The 19,499-nt window shown below is 39.3% G+C and overlaps 1 protein-coding gene across 3 annotated transcripts in view; it reads left to right on the top strand.

Moving 5' to 3' along the window:
- CEP152 (centrosomal protein 152) overlaps nucleotides 1–19,499 on the top strand; it is a 49,307-nt gene that overhangs the window by 25,024 nt on the left and 4,784 nt on the right. For 2 of the 3 annotated variants that reach the window (XM_081838662.1, XM_081838661.1), the window contains exons 13-22: nucleotides 1,337–1,535; nucleotides 5,280–5,387; nucleotides 6,515–6,645; nucleotides 7,240–7,368; nucleotides 7,498–7,633; nucleotides 9,824–10,015; nucleotides 10,741–11,004; nucleotides 11,575–11,706; nucleotides 13,003–13,653; nucleotides 17,671–17,839. In XM_081838662.1, the coding sequence (XP_081694788.1) occupies nucleotides 1,337–1,535; nucleotides 5,280–5,387; nucleotides 6,515–6,645; nucleotides 7,240–7,368; nucleotides 7,498–7,633; nucleotides 9,824–10,015; nucleotides 10,741–11,004; nucleotides 11,575–11,706; nucleotides 13,003–13,653; nucleotides 17,671–17,839 (2,111 nt within the window). The remainder of the gene's footprint in view (nucleotides 1–1,336; nucleotides 1,536–5,279; nucleotides 5,388–6,514; nucleotides 6,646–7,239; nucleotides 7,369–7,497; nucleotides 7,634–9,823; nucleotides 10,016–10,740; nucleotides 11,005–11,574; nucleotides 11,707–13,002; nucleotides 13,654–17,670; nucleotides 17,840–19,499) is intronic. The other variant, XM_081838663.1, reaches the window with a different exon arrangement.

Raw genomic sequence — 19,499 nt, 5'->3', positions numbered from 1 at the left:
CCATGAAAATGTTCAATAAAATAATAGCACTATAGCAAAACAAGATTCCAAATAGCTAGATGATAATCTCTAAATGGTACTCCAGATTGAAGAATGTCTAAACAATGCAATTTCTATTAGCCCTTGGAAAATTGAGAGGGAAGGGACTTGGTGGGCATATGATGAGTTCACAACTCTCCTTAGATAGAAACTGAATGGGTAGCACTGCTAGAATTAGTTATGGGAAAAGCTCAAATGTTGATAGAGCCAGTGTGGCGTAATGGTTAGTGTTGGACTAGGACCTGGAAGAGCAGGGTTTGTATCCCCACTCAGCCATGAAGCTCACTGCCTCACCATCTCTTAGCCTAAACTACCTTGCAGGGCTGTTGCCAAATGGGGAGGAGGAGAACCATGTACCCTGTGATCCCTGGAAGATAAAAGGTGGTATATAAATGCAATAAATAACTAAAATAAACGGGATGGTTATTACTGTCCTCAGGTAAAAAACTGAATGTCTAGCACTGGTATAATCAGTTACAGTGGTGCCTCGCAAGACGAAAAGAATCCATTCCACGAGTCTCTTCGTCTAGCAGTTTTTTCGTCTTGTGAAGCAAGCCCATTGACGGATTAGCGCTATTAGCGCTTTTAGCGGCTTTTAGCAGCTTATCGGCTTAGCGGATAAGCAGATAAGCGGCTTAGCAGCTTAGAAAAAGGGGGGGGGAGGGAAAAAAACCCTGCAGGAACTCGCAAGACATTTTCGTCTTGCAAAGCAAGCCCATAGGAAATTCGTTTTGCGAAGCACCTCCAAAACGGAAAACTCTTTCGTCTAGCGAGTTTTCCGTCTTGCGAGGCATTCGTCTTGCGGGGCACCACTGTATGGGGAAAGTTGAAATGAGGCCCCAATGACACAAGCCAACTGGAAGGGTAATCCGTATATCCTATAATATCTGCATGCAAGAGTGAATTTGTGAGCTCTTCATTTGTTGTTTAAGTAAGTAGGTGCCTTAAACTCTTTGATAGTGAGTCCATTTTAAACTACTCTGTTGCCAATTATAGCATCCTAGAATTGCAAGGCTAGAGCTCTCTGCAATGAATAGGATACACAGTCCAAGAACCAGTTACCAGGTCAACTTCTAGTGCCACTTCAAAGTAAACCTGAAAGGCAAAGGACACATACAAATAAAACTGTTTGCCTCATCCTACTTGTTTATTTGGGAGCAAGTCTCACTGAAATGGAACTTTAGGATACAGCCATAGTACATAAAATAATTCCAAGTGGCTCAGAATCTCAAAGTCTCCCAATAATTATAGGCTATTAATGCAACTATCCCCCCCCCCCCTTGGTAATGTTCAACAGCGCTGCACTGACTAAAGAAGCAGATAAAGAATTTTCTAAAGATGAGATCATCTTACAGCTGAAGATTGAACTAGAACGTTTACTGAATAGTAACAAAACAAAGAGGAACCGCATTTCTCGGTTACAGAGTGACCTTGATGATTACCAGAGAACAGTTGAAGACCTGAAGGAGCAACTAGTGAAAACAAATGTGCATGAGGTTTGTTTTAATTGTGGGGTGCGTTTTGAAATATTGATATACTTTTAAGTTTTCTCTTTTCAGTTGGAGTAACGAGACATCCAGTATCCTGGGCTATAACTACCAATTGCCCAGGAAGTCCAGAAACGTGATAAACTTCTGGGTCATTCCTGTGACCCTAGGTTCGTCCTTTTCCTGTCTTCAGCCAGGATTGAGCCTTTTCTCATACATCCTTTCTTTCAGCATTTCCACCATGCCCATATTCTTCTCTCTATTATTACTTGTTTGATTACTGCCACTCATCTTCGAGTTTCTCCATTTTTCCTCTTAACTTTCTCATCTCTGTTTCTATTCTCCATAGCCCAAAAGCATTACTCACATCCTGCCAAATTTATGAAGAAACTTAAAACTCCAGTAGTAGATGTGCCAGTGTTCTTCTTCCCTTGGATGATGACTCTTGTCTCAGATTCTTCTGCTGTAGCCCTCTGGGTCCTTAGGACGTCCCTCATTTCATCGGAGAACTGTTGGAGGGCATGGGAATAATATAATAAATTTATTATTTGTACCCCACACATCTGACTGGGTTGCCCCTGCCACTCAGGGGGTCATCCATCTTATATAAAAACATAGTAAAACATCAAACCTTAAAAAGCTTCCCTATACAATCAATCAATCAATCAATCACCCCCAAAACAAGAGAGGGGTTTAATAATAATAATACTTTGGTTGATCTGATTTACATCCTATGCCCTTTCAAAAAGGGTTTTGGGGGGGGGAGAGGGCAATTGGGTTGTTTTTATTTTTATTATATATTTTGTGATTTTATATATTGATTTTATTCTGTGAACCGCTCTGAGACCCCCGGGTATAGGGTGGTATATAAATTCAATAAACAACAATAAACAACACCTCATTTCCCCCATAGTCATCCTTTTCTAAGCAGTGGCTATGATGCAAGATAAGGACCTAAATGATAAAACCATAATAAGGAGCCTTCCCAGAACTGCCAAGGACAATCATTGCAGATGCTACCATAGAAGTCCTGTAGTTTTCAGCTCAACCCATTGCTGCCTCAGCTGTAGTGTGGGTGTCCCTGTAGCTACACTAGTGGAACTCAACAGTGGCAAAAGAGCCCTCTTTTGAGCAGCCTTCCAATCCCAGAGAGAGTAGATGCCAGAAAATGAAGGTTCAGGCAGCTGTCCAGTGAAGAAGGGCTACTCAAGAGTAAAGGTCTCTTGGAGAGCAGATTTAAGTGTTTACCATAGGAGCCAACACCTAGGGGGCCATTTGGGCTTTCAATATAAAATATTGAATGGGCATTGCCTTTCAAATGGTGTGTGTGCACCGTGCCATGTGATCAATTATGTGGGGTGGGGCTTACCTGGGCACCTGCAATATTTCATTCAAGTTGGCACCCCTAGTATTTACAGCTGGTCCTGAGTAGAGTTTGGTACATTGGAATATATGAGTGCTTAGTTGAGATCGAGTAGCTGATGGAACAGCCCATGACTTTTGAATCCCAGACTACTGAATTGTCTTACTTATTCTGTCCTAGCTTATGCATATTGTATGCCTCACTTACCCTAATTTGCTCATGGGGGTACCCAGCATTCCCCCCACCCATTAAATTTAAAACTTCGATTGGATTTCAAACAACCCAAAACTTAGTAGTCAATAATTATGGACATGAAAGTACCAGTAGTTTATACTGTTACACTTTGGAATTTAGTTTACGAGACTGTAAATGATAGTAGGTGGTTAGATCATCCAGAAATCAGAGGCTAAGTGTTGCCAACTCCTGGATGGTATTATTGAACTCATAGTTGCAATACGTATTGAATACAAAGACTCAGCTATAATAATTACACCCCATATTTGTGTCAGATGATTATTGGATTTGATTAGTCCTCAGGTTTATTCAACCCTCCTTAACAACTGCTTTAACCAGGTATGAACCAAAAGGAGAGAAAAAACCCACCATCTTGGATTGTGTTAGGTGGATGTGGTAAATAATATTTAAGCAGTACTGCTGGTGAATTAATGGGTGGTGTTCAATAAAGTTTTACTTCGAGTAGACCCATTGAAATTAATGGACCTAGCATGCTCATTAATTTCACTGGGTCTGTTCAGAGCAAAACCTTGTTGAATTCTACTCAGTATTTGAAGAAGCCATGTGCTTCATATACAGTATGGGAAAGATGCAGCCCTCTGATAGTGAAGATGGCTGCTATTGTAGTTGGAGGCAATGCCCTAGGTCAGAGCTTTCCAAACTGTGTCGCGACACATTAGTTTGTTGGCTGCAGTGTGTAGGTGTGTCGCACGAATTGCTCCCTGGGCCTTGAAAGGGGTTAGTTTAACCCCCAGTTTGCTAGTAAAACTGAATTACTGTGTCGTGAAATGATGCATGTCTTAAAAGTGTCAGCAACATGAAAAGTTTGGAAAGCTCTGTCCTAGATAATATTTCACAAAGAAATAAAACAGGTGATTTTCTTCCTAAGAAACTGATGGCTGCCCTTTTGGTAGGAGCCAAGTTTTATTACAGCTATATGCACTGACCCTTTTGTTATTTTAATTTCCTGTGCTTAGCTTAAAGCACACTCTTCGTGCTGAACAACTGTATGTGATGTTTTTGCTTACATGAGAGAGTTGCTTAAGAATAAGATGGAGTACTGTAATTTAAGTTCTATAACTTGGTTTACTTGCCTAGGATAGAATGGCTAGAATATGATAGTGCTGGCTGATGGACTGTACTGGATATGTTGAAACCTTTGCCTTGATGCTGAAACATATTTACTTGGAAGTACTGTTATGTGAATCATTTAGTTGCTTCTTGTGCTGCTTGGACAGTTGTTGGACCTGGAAATTCATGTGGGAAGCACTGACAATAGTAATTCTTCTGCCAAAATTGTCCAGCTGGCCCTAATATTTAAAACTCGAGTGTGCCCTACTTGCTATAGCATCCATGTTGCAGTACCTGCCATACCAAATAAAACACAGACACTTACATCAGGTTTTTGGATAACAGTGTGTTAGGACATAATTTGACGGCTTTGTGCTGTGCTCTGCAATCATGGCTTTGTTCCACTTAGCATAAACCTATTGTGCACCAGCCAGCAAAAAGAAGCACGTATATAACACACAATCCTATCTGGATATAGTTCCAAGTGAGCTGTATTTTGGTACTCTCTGTGCTTTGTATTTTCTTTTTCCGCCAACAACTTGCATCAGGGATGGTTAGCATGGCGTTCCAGATGTTGTTGGACTAGTTTCCATCAGCCCCGGCCAGCACAACTAGGGATGCTGGGAGTTGTAGCCCAACAAAATCTGGGGGTCCACAGGTCAGCAACCCTGATATGCATAATTGACAAATTCACCTTGTGAGTGGTAAATATTGCATGTTGGGGTTACATTTTTACTTTTTCGCTTTGGGGAAGTGTTGGGCTTCATTTCTGATTCATTTCAAATGTTCCAGTGTTAGCTTTCGTCCAGATGACATGTATTGAGTGTCTTCACAAGTGGCTGTGTGAAAAGTTTTTCTTTGGCATCTCTCACAAAGTTTTTCATTACCTGACAATTTAGCAGTCCCTAGTCCCTCCCTCCCCTTTTTCTTTCTGGTATTGGTACTTTAAACTGTTACGTCTTCTAGGAAAGGGCAGTCTTACCTCTGATTGGGGCAGCACAGAGCTATTTTGCTGTGTGTGTGTGTGTGTGTGTGTGTGTGTGTATGTTTATGTTGTCTGGACTCATTTTCCCCTCCTTTATTAGCCCAGAGGAAGAAATATAGAGAATCAACTTGATCCCGTACAGTCTAATGTCTCTGAAGAAATGCTGAAGCTGAAAAAGGGAAATCAGGATTTGAAACAAGAAACTGAGGTGGGTTTTTACCATGTCAGTTTTCTTTCCATCTAAGGATAGGATGGGATGGGATCACTCAGAAAATGGCTTACATATGTTGGAGACCTGAGAGTGGTAACACATACTGTTGCATATATATCTTGATATTGAGAGTAAAGGAATCCTTATAAAAAGTCTAGACAAAAGTGAGCATGGTAATTTGCTACAGTACCCACACTAAAGTAAAATGAGGGAGGGGAGGATATACCTATCCTGAAGGAAGCAGAACCTAAGTTAGGGGTCCTTGCATTTTGTTTGAGAGTTATGCTCTCCCCGTCAATAACCTGTACCAGCAAGGCAACAACATCTCTCACCCATTCTTTGGTCCATGACATTATTGAGGAGCAAAGAGCTCCTGTTGGAGCTTTGAGCTGCTCAACTTGAAAATCTGAGGTTTTAAGTACTATTTTGAGCCCATGTATCCTCATGGAGAAGGAAGAGGTCTTTTTCAACAAGTGAGTGCTGTAACATCTTTATTCCTTTGTGCCATTGTACCATCCTACAAGTTCCTTGCCCATTTTGTAGTTGAAAGGAAACAGTCCTCATGAGAAATGACTAGCTGGTTATCTGTATGTTTCCTGAATCATGGCTTTTTGGAAGAAGACTGTTGTATGTAGAAACCTTTCCCACAGGAAGTGATAATCTATTTTGGTAACAGGATTAGTCTGCTGATCTTATTCTGAGGTCAGAATATTTATTCATGCCTTCCAGGTTACATTTAAGATAAGAACTATTCATTGAGGAGACCCCTTTTTATGTAAATTTATGCCAACTGCACTGATGCTATGATCTACAGAAATAAACCATAGTCAAAGTTCAGATTGGCACCCATTGTTACATTACTTTGTGATGTCACTGCACTATATGTTTTCTACCCCACACCATTGGCTGCCACTGGCAAAAGGAAAAATGCACACAGTGTTAGAACACACACGTTCATACCTGTTTCAGGAGAGAAAAGAACTTTACACAGGGATGCCACTTTTGGCAGAGTTACCCGTAAAATGTTTCTCAGTAAAGGCAGGACATGTTAATAAGATGTGAGCATTATTCAAATATAAATTGACCTTTTATCATTATTCCTCTCTTATTTTTTGTTTGGACAGAGCCTTAATGCACGTATTCGGGAATTAATAGAAAACCAAGAAAAACTGAAAAATGCAAATCAGGAGCTATGTAGTCAAATGAGACAGATGATTCAGGAGTCTGATCGGGATAAGCAAGAAGCTCTTGACAGGTAATGTGGGGGAGTGGGAAGCTAACACAATGTCCTGCATGTGCCTATAAATGTTACTTTTTGATTTTCTCTGTTTAGGAGATAAAGAAGTAGAAAATGGGTTGGCTCGGATTCTATATTTATTAGGACTTGTCCGTACTAGTAGTAGCCAAGGAGGTGAGGGCTTTCCATCTCCAGCTGCAACCAACAGGAAGATCACTCCTTTCTCCAAACAAAAAGCCTTGAAAATAACTTTCTGTTAGAGCTAAGAGAATGCTTTTTCAAGTCTAATTGTGACATGTAATTAAGCTTGAAAGAATCCTACTACTGTAGCCAGTGGAAGCCTTCCTTGAAGCCTGATTGTGACACAGCAGACACAGTTGAGGAGAGGAGAGTTAATTCTTACCCCCTGAGCTTTAACCACCCCAGAAATTGTGTACGCTCTCTCTCTCTCTCGCTCGCTGTGTGTGTGTGTGTGCGCGTGTGCATGTGCATGTGTGCACGTGTGTGCATGCATATGCTTGATGGGTTGCAGGCTTTGTTTGTTTTGCTCTTTATACGTGTGTAAAAAAATCATTTCTTAGGCTTTTTCCTCTTCCTATCTCCTATCCCCAGATGTGAAAGAACCTATCAGCAACATTATGAAAACATGAAGAAAAAGCTTTGTGAAGAGCTTGAAGAAAGGCATGCTGCAGAGAAAGAAAAACTCACCTATGATTATGAAATGAAGATTACACAGTTAAAGTGAGATTTGTTTTTGCCCTGCTAAGTTAGACTGCCCGAAACTGTTTCACTTTCAGACTCACTGTTTTATTAGAAAAGAACTGGGATTTTTTTTTTATCTTTTAAAATGCAACTTGTATGTGTTTCCAGGACTGTCATTGATGAGTTGAACAAAGAGATGCTCTCAGTGAAGGAATGTTACGTCACTGTCTGCAGAGAGAGAGATGAGCAGGAGGCCACTCTGAAGGCAGAATCTGAACAAAAGCAGCAACTGAAGGAAGAGCAGGTAGAAGCAGAAATAATCCTAAGAAAAAAATACTCCAGAGATGGTGATTGCATAGCAACTATACCAGATTTGGTTCCTGAACAAAGGCAAATTCTCTCAGCAATTTCTGTTAAGTAAAATGTTTGGGAATGCCTGAATTGGTGCAGAACAGACATAACACTTGCTGTTCCTTAAGCATAATTAAACTATGGAAGATAGGCCACATAGGATCTTGTACTCTTTCCCACCTGTCCCTTCCTCCTCAAGCATGAATCACCCCTATCCTTCTCTTGTTGGCATTTACTGTGATATTATATCTGCGTCTGTCTAAATATGGTAGCATATTGAGTAAAGTTAGAAAGCACTTATTGAGGTGAGCTATATTTCACTCACCTTAAGTGCTTTCCAGTTTTAAAGATGTTAGAGTTTTGCATACATATAATGATTGTGTGAACATATTACCAAGTTATGTATTGGGTGCTTGCAGGATCCAACCCTTAAAATATATAATGAGGATTAAAGGCTCATTTGTGGACCAAATAGAAACCCTAAGTTAAATAGTTTTTTTCTGTTTTCCAATACAAATTTTATATGCTTAGGATTGTGAAATCATACATAGCCCCTTACTCACATTTAATCGTTGTATATCAATCATGTTTAGTGGTTGATTTCTGACTCTGGTAGAAACTCTGGTTCCATAGCTTTCGGCTTTATTTTGTATCTGAAGATGCTCTTCGCCATCAGAAATGTAAATATGAAAGATGGATTTTGTTGTACAGAATAACAGTGAATGGATTTTTTTTGGCCTGCATCCTACTTTCATATGGAAGTTGTCTATAAAGGCATTTTGATTTGTAATCTTGCTTTGTGGTAGTATTTGATTCCAAAGCACTATCAATGACCATTTCTTTGTAGAATAATAAAAGTGTGTACACACTTCAGACAGCTCCAAGGTGCTTAGAAACTTTGACAGTGGTGAGTCAACAACAGAGAAAACTAAAGGCAGGGTTAACAAGTTAAGGGCAGGGAGGCAGGGTGGATTTGATTTAGATCAAATCGATTTAAATCACGATTTAAATCATGATTTAAATCACTAGTCAGTAAGACTTGATTTAAATCATTTTTTTTACAGAAAGACTCAGTCTTGCATATTTACAACCAGATGAAGGTTTCTTTTTGGGAATAAAAAATTTTCAGAGTAGTTTTTACAGTTATATCAAAAATTACTGATTTGGTTATACTATTAAAAATACATAGACAGATAATTATGAAATTATTGTGAGGTTTAATAAGTTAACTATATTTGGACAACTTTTCTGCAGTACTTTATTGGAAGGAGAAAAACAATCACTTCCTTAATAACAATTTAAACAATTTACTTAACTAAAGCAGTAACATTATAGCATATGTATCCATGTTTGTTAACTGATGTGGTTAAACAATTTAAAAAACAAACAAACTTAGACTGAGTTTTAGCACACATGAAAAACTCAAAACAAATTCTTATTTCCTTTGGACTATAATGTAACTTAAATATAAAACTATCTTTAGAAAGAATTTTCCTCCAAAAGCATTTTATTTTAAAAATCCGATTTAAATTTTAAAAATCTGATTTAAATTTTTTAAAACCATTTTTTATAAAAAAAAAATCATTGATTTTTATCCACCCTGCAGACAGGCAAGAATAACATGAGATGAAAACAAGCAAATATATCTATGTTTAAATTTCGTTGGGCATAAGGATCAAGAAGCTAAGCCCAAAACCCCATGGGAAAGGTTGGTTTTGAAGAGGGATTTGAAGGAAGAGAGAATTGCTTGTAATGAGAAAGTTTTAGATGTAAGAACTGGCAAGGAAGAATGCAGGGAACTGTTTTAAGTAACAGCATAATCCTATGCATGTTTACTTGGAAGTAGTCCCACTGTGTTCAGTGAAACTTCCTCCCACAAAAGTGTGTATAGAACTGCAGCCTAAGAGAAACCCCTTGAGTAAGAAATGCTAGAGTAACATAACCACATAAATAGTGGTAAGATCACACCAGTGATAGTATTAAGAGAAGAGCTTTTTTAATTCTAACAGGTGTGGTGTCTATTACAACAGCTTTAATACTTTTGTTCTTTGCCAAGAAGCTGATAAACCATTGCAGATGTTTAGCTCCGAAGCTGTTGTATTTATCAAAAAGTTAATTACTAATCATGTTATTTTTTTCCTAGCTCAAGAAACAGTTATTGAAGGAAAAAGAAGACTCTTTGAGCAGGCTGAGGGCTGAACTAGAGGAAGAACACAGGAATTCCATTGTAACAGCCAAGAGCCAATGGCTGAGGGAAAAAGAATCTGATGTGAAGCAGCACATTGAAAATGAAGTGATGATAGTCAAGACCCTCTGGGAGAGAGAACAGAAAGAGGTGTGCTGGGGTTTGTACTAATAAAGTCATACCTCGGGTTGAAGTAGCTTTGGGATGAATATTTTCAGCAACCTGGAAGTAATGGAGCGCATTACTTCTGGGTTTCACCGCTCACGCATGCACGGATGCTCAAAATGACGTCATGCGCAGAAGCGGCGAAACACGCTCACGTGTAGTCACGTCTTACATTCGCTTCAGGATGCGAACGGGGCTCCGGAACGGATCCCGTTCTCATCCAGAGGTACCACTATATACAGTGAACTGCTTCTGGGATGCTATTTATGCAGACACTGAAGAATTCTTTCTGAATTTTTTGGCTCTTGCAGAAGCTTGCCATTTGTTCCTTGCATTTAAAAGCATAGTGCTAAAATAGATTTGTTTCTTTGTTGTCGTTGGTGGCAACATCCTTTTCTAGTACGTATTCATTTGTGTGTTCATTTCCAGCTTATTTTTTCTTAAGTGATCAAGGATCATACACACTATTCTGCTGTTACATTTGCTCTCAGAAAACATTGGCTTAATCATTTCACACGTGGCAAGTGAATTTTTTTGAAGGCGAGGTGCTCTTCTTTCTGCTTCTAATGAAAGAAAGAAAAACCTAAGCCTTGATTTCACTTTGTTTCTTTTGGAGATTGACAGTATGAAATTTAGCTTTTATGTTTGATGGTTGATTTAGATGTTTCTTAGTGTGCTCTAAAAAACCCCACATCATTTGTTCCGTGTAGATCAAAGACAGAGCTATTCAGGAAGTTGAAAAAGAGTGGCAACATAGACTTGATCAAGCTTTAGAAGAAGCAAAGAGGCCTGCTGTGGAACTCAATGATTATTGCGGCCAAACAGAGTTGTTAACCATCACAGATGAATCGTTGGACCAAATGATTGCCGAAGCAGTTGAAAAACAGACACTTCTAATTCAGGAGGCACTGCAAGAAAAGGAAAAGGCCCTGAGGGATTGTGAAGCAAGGCATCATGAGAGCATTGCTAGTCAGGTAACAAGCAAACACAACATACTGCTTTGCCCCAAATATGGCCAAAGCATGTGCAAGAAAAATTATAGTTATCATAATACACATTTTCTTAATATTGCCACGCTAGAGTTGAATCAGTGTATAATAGGCACTGATTAATAAGCAGTTCTAAATCATGTATTTTTAAGCATGTTCTTAAGATGAATCTGACTGTATACACTTTCATTACCTCAGAGTTCAAAACCTTTATATGATAGCTGGTTGTCTAGCTTTTAATGTGCAAATTAGACCATAGCACTAAACAATCAGATTGATCTAGATTGAATCTGTGTGAAGCCTCAGCCTTGCATTCTCCTATCTTCTGGTTCTCTCTCCTGATTTTGAAGTTGGCTAGTATTGAAACCAACCACATTTTACATGGGAAAAGGGTCAATATCTGTTGCTTTAATCCTGGGCACAGTTGGGCTACTTTATATCTCATTGATTTCAGTGAGTTTAAGCACCTGCACAGACAGATTTGTAGCTGAAGTCCTTTCTCTTCATTCTGTGATTAGTTGAACATAGACTGAAGCTCCACTTACCCATTTGTAGGTGGAACTGGCTCTGACAAAAGCTCGTGTCAGGTGGCTGCAAGAACTGACTGAGCTTGAGGAATACAAAGCTCACCTGAAGGTAGCCAAGGAAAAATGGGAGAAGGAATGTGAAATCAGCACAGCAAAACAGGTAGTGGAGAATGAATTGCCCGTGATGAGCAAAACTTGGCTTATTTTTCACAGTAGGTTCAAACTGGAAAAGTTGCAGATTTGAGCCCACTTGATCAGAAATGTATGTTAACTGCTCAAATTCAGTAGACCAGTGTTCTCCATAAGTTGTGTTTTATGCTTTGCCTGAGGGAATGGTATGATACATTTTGTTTTGCTAGAGCTCCCTCCCTTAAGCTGCTTCCTCAGTTCAGTTCTTGCCATCACTTAAAGTAGACATGGTTTCTTCTCTCTCCTATTTTGATGCTCAAGTTTCTCCTTGCTCTTTTGTCATCCTAGTTTCCCTCTGTTTACTTTAAATCTCCCTCCTTTGTCTCTTTTCCCTCCATTTACCTTAAACCAAAAAAACAAACAAGCAAGTCTTCTTTATACTCTTCAATTTCTCCCCACTGTTTTGGCATGCTGCCCACAGAAAAGAACAACAAAGAAGAAGTTGTAGCTCATAAGGATTTCTCACTTAACTGGCAAATTGAGGGCAGTGGCCTTTGGGCACCAAAACTGTCTTTCTGCTTTTAGCTTAGCATATGTCCATGCTATAGGTGAATCATGAGACACAACCAGTCACATAGATATATCCCTATGCCAACCTTGGAGGTCCATTCATGGTAAGTGACCAATGTTCCATTTTGCTTTCAAAAAGAGAGATATGATAAATTTGTTAGTACAGCTGATGAAATTTTCTAAATTATTATTTTTTTCTTTTCAAAATCATCTAGTGTTTTTTTTTTTAAATCCAGTTCAAGTTCTGCTTACATTATTTAATTATACTGAATTCAGGCTTGAGTGCCACTGACAAAAGTGGCACTCGCCTTGGTACAAGTGCTAGTATTCTCGAATGGGTTAATTTTGACTGGTGCACAGGTAAAGCTGTCCAATCTCCTAATGATGTCTATGTGATCTAGAGGACCATTCAATCTGCTGCTCCCTCGATATCAGAGATGGGCTTGCATTGTGCCTGCACCTATATTAAAACACTAAGCATAGTTCTACCTCTAACCATGACTTTGTTTTGACACTTAACTATGGTTTGGGAGCATGCCTGTGCAAATATAATCGTAATGCTAACAATAGTTACCAGAACTGAATGAGGGCGGAGAAAAGAGAGGAGCGTGCAAGCTTGTGTGCACTCCTGAGTTCCTAGCCATCATTAGGACACAAGGCAGGGTTCTGTCTGCACCAAGCCACCTGTAACCTTTAGAACTCTCAGATAAATTTGTCAGGATATTGCTGATGGGCCATCATGTGTTGCATTCTTTAGGTGTCACTGGCTCTTTCAGCTGCTGAAGAAAAGTGGAAGAAGGAACATGAGAACACTGATATAGCTAGAGTAAGGACCAAAGAACTTGAAGATAAGGTATTTTCCCTTAAAAGGGAATTAGAACTCAAAAAAGAAGAAATCCCTGCCATCATTAAAGCAGAAGTGGCAAAATCTCGGACTCAGTGGAACAAGGAAAAGCAAGAGGAGATTCTGAGGATTCAAGACCAAAATGAAAAAGATTACCACTCTTTTTTATATGACCACAGGAATAAAATCAATGAGGTGCTTGCCAAAGCAAAAGAAGACTTTGCAAAGCAGAAGAAAGAACTTCTAGATCAAAAAGAGGCAGAACTGAATATGTGTCTGGGCAGAAAGCAACAAGAATGGGTAGCCGGAGAAGCCAAGAGATTCCAAAATGAGATTCGCCAGTATGAAGAAAGGATTCTGGTTCAGGTGGAACTCCTCTTAGATGACATGCACAAGAACTTGGTCAAATGTTCAAGCAAAGAACGTGCTCAGCAACTTAAGTGGACTGCTTCTACCATTCAGATCAATTCCCAGTTCAAAGAGAAACTGACATTTTGTCTGCAAAAAGCATATAGAGCCACTGTCAGCGCTGTTCTGGAAAAAGCCAAGCAAGAATGGAATGAGGTAACATTTATGCAACTTTAAATGAAAACATGTGGGGTTTCATTTAAAAACAAGCTACATTTTGGCTTTCACACTCTGATTATGGACAAGTTTAAGAAAAATAGGGAGCCATGTATTTTTTTCAGAGTTGGGGGTGGGAAAGGATGAGGACCAATTGATGCGAAAATGTTGTAGATAATATAGAATTTGTTAACTATACATGTAAAGGGGGGGGGATAAAATAGATTTGTGCAAGTGTAGCCTTGCCAGACTTGACTCAATTTGTTTATTTCTATTTAGTCATCACACTATTACAAAACAGGTTTCACAGAATGAAAGTAACACAAAATAAGCAATAGACGTTTAATTCAGACTTGGATAAACTTTAACATAAGCAAGTTTAATGTGCTGAATTTCTCATAGTTTATTGCTTGCCCCTTTAAAAAGGGGGGAAATGTTTCTCTTGTTAAAAACATTCCATTTTAATACTGCATTTTATAAAAATGGGTTTAAAGAAAATGAATCTGCAAATCTGGAAAAAGTAAAACTTAAATGAATAAAATCCAAAAACATACTTAAAATTTTGAATTTCCCAGGCAGGATACAGAATTCTCTCCTAAAAAAACCCCTCTCATTACTGTCTTCACAGTTGTATACTTATTTTGTCCGTCTAGTAGATGAATTATTGACTCATGGTCAAACCTCTTCACATCTCTCCCTAAAATTTGTCACAAGTCAACCCACAATAAACTACAAGGACAGGTATGTTCAGAATATGGCATGTTTCTGAACCTTCCTTCAAAAACAGGAAGACATCAGATTTAGCTGGGATTTACAAATTAGATATTTCACCTGTCACCATTTATATCAACACTTGTAAAAAGCCTGATTTTATGATGAGCGGGGTATATGTATGTATGGAGGGGTGAGCCTGTAGAGACTCCTAGGGCTTGAGGTGCATCTTTTCACTCAGACACACACACACACACACACACACACACACACACACACACACCGTGGAATCCTGCAGTGGGGCACAAAATGCTCAGTTGTGGGTGGCAAGTTTGGTTCTCAGAGCAAGTGAATGATTGTGATTTGCTCCATTAAAGACAAAGGATTCCTTCAGGAGTACCATTTGGTGTGGAGACTAAACCTGTTTCCCACCTTGGCAACCCCAGCTTTTGGAAACGCCCATGGGCCTCATTGAGGCTTGGCCACCTCTGAGAGCTGCGTGCTAGTGTGGACACATGTCACTCGCACTGTATGTCATTGGTGTGCATTCATACACACTTGCCACACGTACAACAGAGCACTTCTCCAGCACACATCTAGATGCCAGGTACACCACACCACACCACCCCCCAGATACAGACATACAGTTGGCTACTCTCACTTTCCTGTCCTTAATTGGTGAGCTCATTGATGAACTAATTCAGGTGGTCCTGACACCACAAAACAACCATTTCACTAGGAGGAAAAACAACACACATTTCAGACAAATAAAGCACAGACAAAGAAGGCAAGAAAAATGGTAATTCCTCCCCAGCGCCCATCAGTTCTGCAAAAATGGGAAGGACAGGGACCCTGGGGGGCACCACGGGGTTTGTAGTGTCTTGGGGTACTGTGGTGCCCATGTGCACTACATAGGGGACCCTCACATTAATTACTCACCCCATTTGAATAACAGTTTTATTCAGTTGTTACCAATTTGTTGCTCTTTATTGAGGAAGCACTTTCAAATAATTTTTCCATTGCACGCATTGGATTTAATTGCTTTTTGTATTTTTAATTATGCATGCTGCTTGTGGCAAGCCCTTATAACCACTCCACAAGCATAAATTGCTGTCTTATTCCTTAGTGAATTGGATAAGTGAATTTAATGAGCATCCCCACCCCCCTTCCTCCTCTTATTCATTGTAAAATTCATTAAACACCCCTCATTTAATGAAAAGAGCAACTGCACCATAAATTCCTTATAAAATTCTCCCCATTATTTATTACTGAATTCGTGTTTACGTTAAATAGGTGGTGATGGTGGTTGTTTTTAAGTTGCCACTCTGGCCTGCTTTCCATCATTTGCTCTCTTGGCTGCTCCCTGAATAGATAGTATTTATCCATCAGGAAAGTTGTAGCCAAGTTGTTCAGTCTTCCTATAACTGGCTCCCAGCTGCTCCCAAAATAGATTGTCTCTCTTTCACAGCAAAGCTATGTGAAGGCTGTAACAAAGTTTTCAGAGTACTGCAGAAGTGTTCTCAATAAGGAAGCTGAAGGAGCTACTTTGAGGTGGAGCTTTTGGAGCTTTTGGACATTGTAGCCACACTGAAACTGAGCTTAAAAGTTACATGCTTGCTGGCCCACATTGAGTGGTCTACCTAATAAGGTCTTATACCCTGTTTTGAAAAGCACCATGATACAGAAAGATATAACAAAAAAGGGATTCTTATTGTTCTCTTTCCATCTAAAGAAAATGAGTACTATATCTACCATTGGACTCACAACAAGAACTTTAAATAGATTTTATACAGAGATACACTTTTCATCCTATTTCCCATCACGCCCCAGAGAAACAAAAGTTTAACACAGTTTAAGAGTGGTTGAATATTGAATAATATAAACACTGGTGGAAAGACAGAAGTTAAAGGCTTGATTCAGCCATTCTGTAGAGTTATATTGATTTGCCTGATGTCACCAAATTCCGCACACTGTCATTGCATTCCAAACCTCTTTTGTTGTTGCTAGGATGATTCCACCAATGCTGTTACATATGAATGTAATCTCAAGTGCTGCTCTTTTTTCTTTGGGGCAAAAACGCAGTGGTGGCAGTTAATGATATATTCTGTTGTGGGGGTGTGGATTATACTTTACTATAGTCCCTCACTGTAAAACCTCATTCCACCTGTTCCCTGATCAATGATGATCAGATAGTATTTGGCAAAACCAAGAAGAACAGAATATCAGCTTTAAAAGAAAAAGGGGCCAGGAGAGAATGGAGCACCAGGAATTTTTACAGAGATGAGGAATGTAGGGGCCTTTTTCAGTGCATCATTACAGAAAGGGTTTAAGAGTGGGTCACCCTTGATCACATTCCCCTCTGCATTATTCCGACTCCTATGATAGCCATGACTTTGTATTTAGCTGTTAGTCTTTCTCCTCTCTGCAAGGTGAGGGAGTCTTCAAAATGCTCTGAAAATTAAGAATTGTTGAACTACAGTGGTGCCTCGCAAGACGAAATTAATCCGTTCCGTGAGGCTCTTCGTATAGCGGTTTTTTCGTCTTGTGAAGCAAGCCCATTGACAGCTTAGTGGATTAGCGCTATTAGCGGTTTAGTGGCTTTTAGCGGATCAGCTGATAAGCGGCTTAGCGGCTTAGGAAAAGGGGGGGGAGGGGAAAAACCCCGCAGGAACTCACAAGACATTTCGTCTTGCGAAGCAAGCCCATAGGGAAATTTGTTTTGCGAAGCGCCTCCAAAACGGAAAACCCTTTCGTCTAGCGGGTTTTCCATCTTGCGAGGCATTCGTCTTGCGGGGCACCACTGTATGTCAGTATGAAGAGCCTTCTCTGTTCTGCAGTAGTGATACAATGTTTGGACTGTTTTCTTTCATTTGTTGTCATGAAGCCTTGCAAACAAGTTTTATCTCCTTGAATATACATGAATATAAATCTGTCTATATATAAAGACAGATATAAAAACTCCACAAAGGGTTTCTTTTCTTGCTAGAAATGTTTTTTAAAGCTGAAGAGGAGCATTTAAACTGAGTCTAAGAATATTGCCCAATCTTTGATTGAATATAAATATACCATTTAATATGCTTCTTTTAAACAGTGTGGTGCAATAGATACTCCATGGTCTAGCCCTTGGAAAGCTAGGTCCACATTTCTGCATAGCCATGGAGCATGTTAGGTGGTCTTGACGACTAACTTTACCCTAGTATTTACAGGCTTGTGAAGATAGAGAATTGTAAAATACTTTGTACACCTAAATAGAAATTGATATTAGTGGCTCTCATTTGGAACTTGAATTTGTGATATCTTTTGCAGAAACATGAGGTTCTGGACTATAATTTCAAAGAACCAGGGGACTCCTGCTTACACAGCAGTGAAGGAGAGACAGGAGACAAAGCAAGACCTTCCATGTACAGCGTTGGACAGCAAGTAGAACTACAAAGGCTGTTAAGGAAGCAGACACCTTTGCAGGAATCTGAAACGGGTATTGGTATTATTTCCTTCCACCTTGCTTTAATCTTGACATTGGTTTGTTTCTTTGTAAAATAACATTTTTATAGTAGCAACTGGATATAACTGGATATAAACAGCATTGTACAAATACTGTAATACTGACAGCTACCTGCTGTTGCCCTTCCCTCTATTTCAGGCATAGGCAACCTTCGGCCCTCCAGATGTTTTGGCCTACAACTCCCATGATCCCTAGCTATCAGGACCAGTGGTCAGGGATGATGGGAATAGTAGTCAAAAACATCTAGAGGGCCGAAGGTTGCCTATTCCTGCTCTTATTTCCTTCTCTGATGGCATCACGCAAATCCTAAGCATTACCTCTGATTTCCAGAGATGGGAGTATTCCATGCACAGACCAGGCTTTCAGACCAAAGATGTATTCCATGTTTCATAGGAACCATGATTCTTCTCCCTCAATCTGGCAATCTGCACAGAATTTTGCTTAACGGTTGCCATCAGTTTGATTTTAATTAATTTTTATAATGAAATGTTTTTAAAATGTTGGATTATTTTATTGTTGTTAGCCGCCCTGAGCCCAGCTTTGGCTGGAGAGGGCGGGATATAAATAAAAATTATTATTATTATTATTATTATTATTATTATTATTATTATTATTATCAAACCCTCTCACCCTCTGAGAGGATTTGACAGAAGTTGATAGGCTATCAAAATCTACAACAAGCGGACAAAGACATTTAGATAGCCTGACTCATTGTTTGTCTCTTTTCATCCCAGATTTCAGGGGGATTCTTGCACTTCCAAAGCCAAATTGTTTAAAGCCTGCATTTCTGTGGCCTATGACACTTGCCTAAACCACACAGCTTGAGAACACTCTCCTATAGTGTATGATAATTTCCCCCAACATTTCCAATGTTTGTGTGCATGCATGTTTTGAAATTTATTTTATCTATCACCATTTTAGTTATATACCATCTGCGGATTAATTTTAAACAATTCTGCTGAACAGCCTTATTTAAAAAGAACTAGCAGCGTCTTATGTGGTATTGCTTGATAATTCTAGGGGTGTGTGGAATCAGTGCAGCTTTGAAATCAGTAGTAAAATCACTACTATTCTGAAAGGTTTATTCAGCTATCTTGATTCAAAAGGGCACCTAAATGGTATCCAAGCGTAAATTGAAAAACTGCTCCTTAATCTCAGGAACCATCACGCAAAATTTGATTTGATGAGGTGTCCAAATGTGGAAACATAGGTCTCAAGTTACATGCTTGTACTGTAGAAGTGCATTGAGTAGCTACGTCAAAACACTTCTAATATTACTTCCTTTATCTTTTTACCAAATTCTAGTTTTACTGCCCTATCCCTTTTCTTTTCCTCCTTTCTTTCAGAAGTTTTCATCTCCTCAACTAAGGTACCTTTTATATCCTTTCCTTAGACAGGGAGGAATCTTTAAGTGACCAGGCTTAACTGAAAGATTGGTGAAGTGTTCTCTGTCTATTAGATACTTCATTCACCTCGGAACAGAAAGAACCTTCACAGTAAATGTCAAAAAATCATTGCCCTTCAACAAGGTCAGGAATGGGGAACCCATGTTCCTCCAGATGTTGTAGGATTCCAATTCTGATGGAACATGGCCAGCAGCCAGGGATGATGGAAGTTGCACTTCTACAACATC

Source organism: Podarcis erhardii (assembly GCF_964252035.2).
Source record: "Podarcis erhardii genome assembly, chromosome: 14".
In the NCBI taxonomy this organism is placed as follows: domain Eukaryota; kingdom Metazoa; phylum Chordata; class Lepidosauria; order Squamata; family Lacertidae; genus Podarcis; species Podarcis erhardii.
This window is presented reverse-complemented; position numbering and strand designations above follow the sequence as displayed.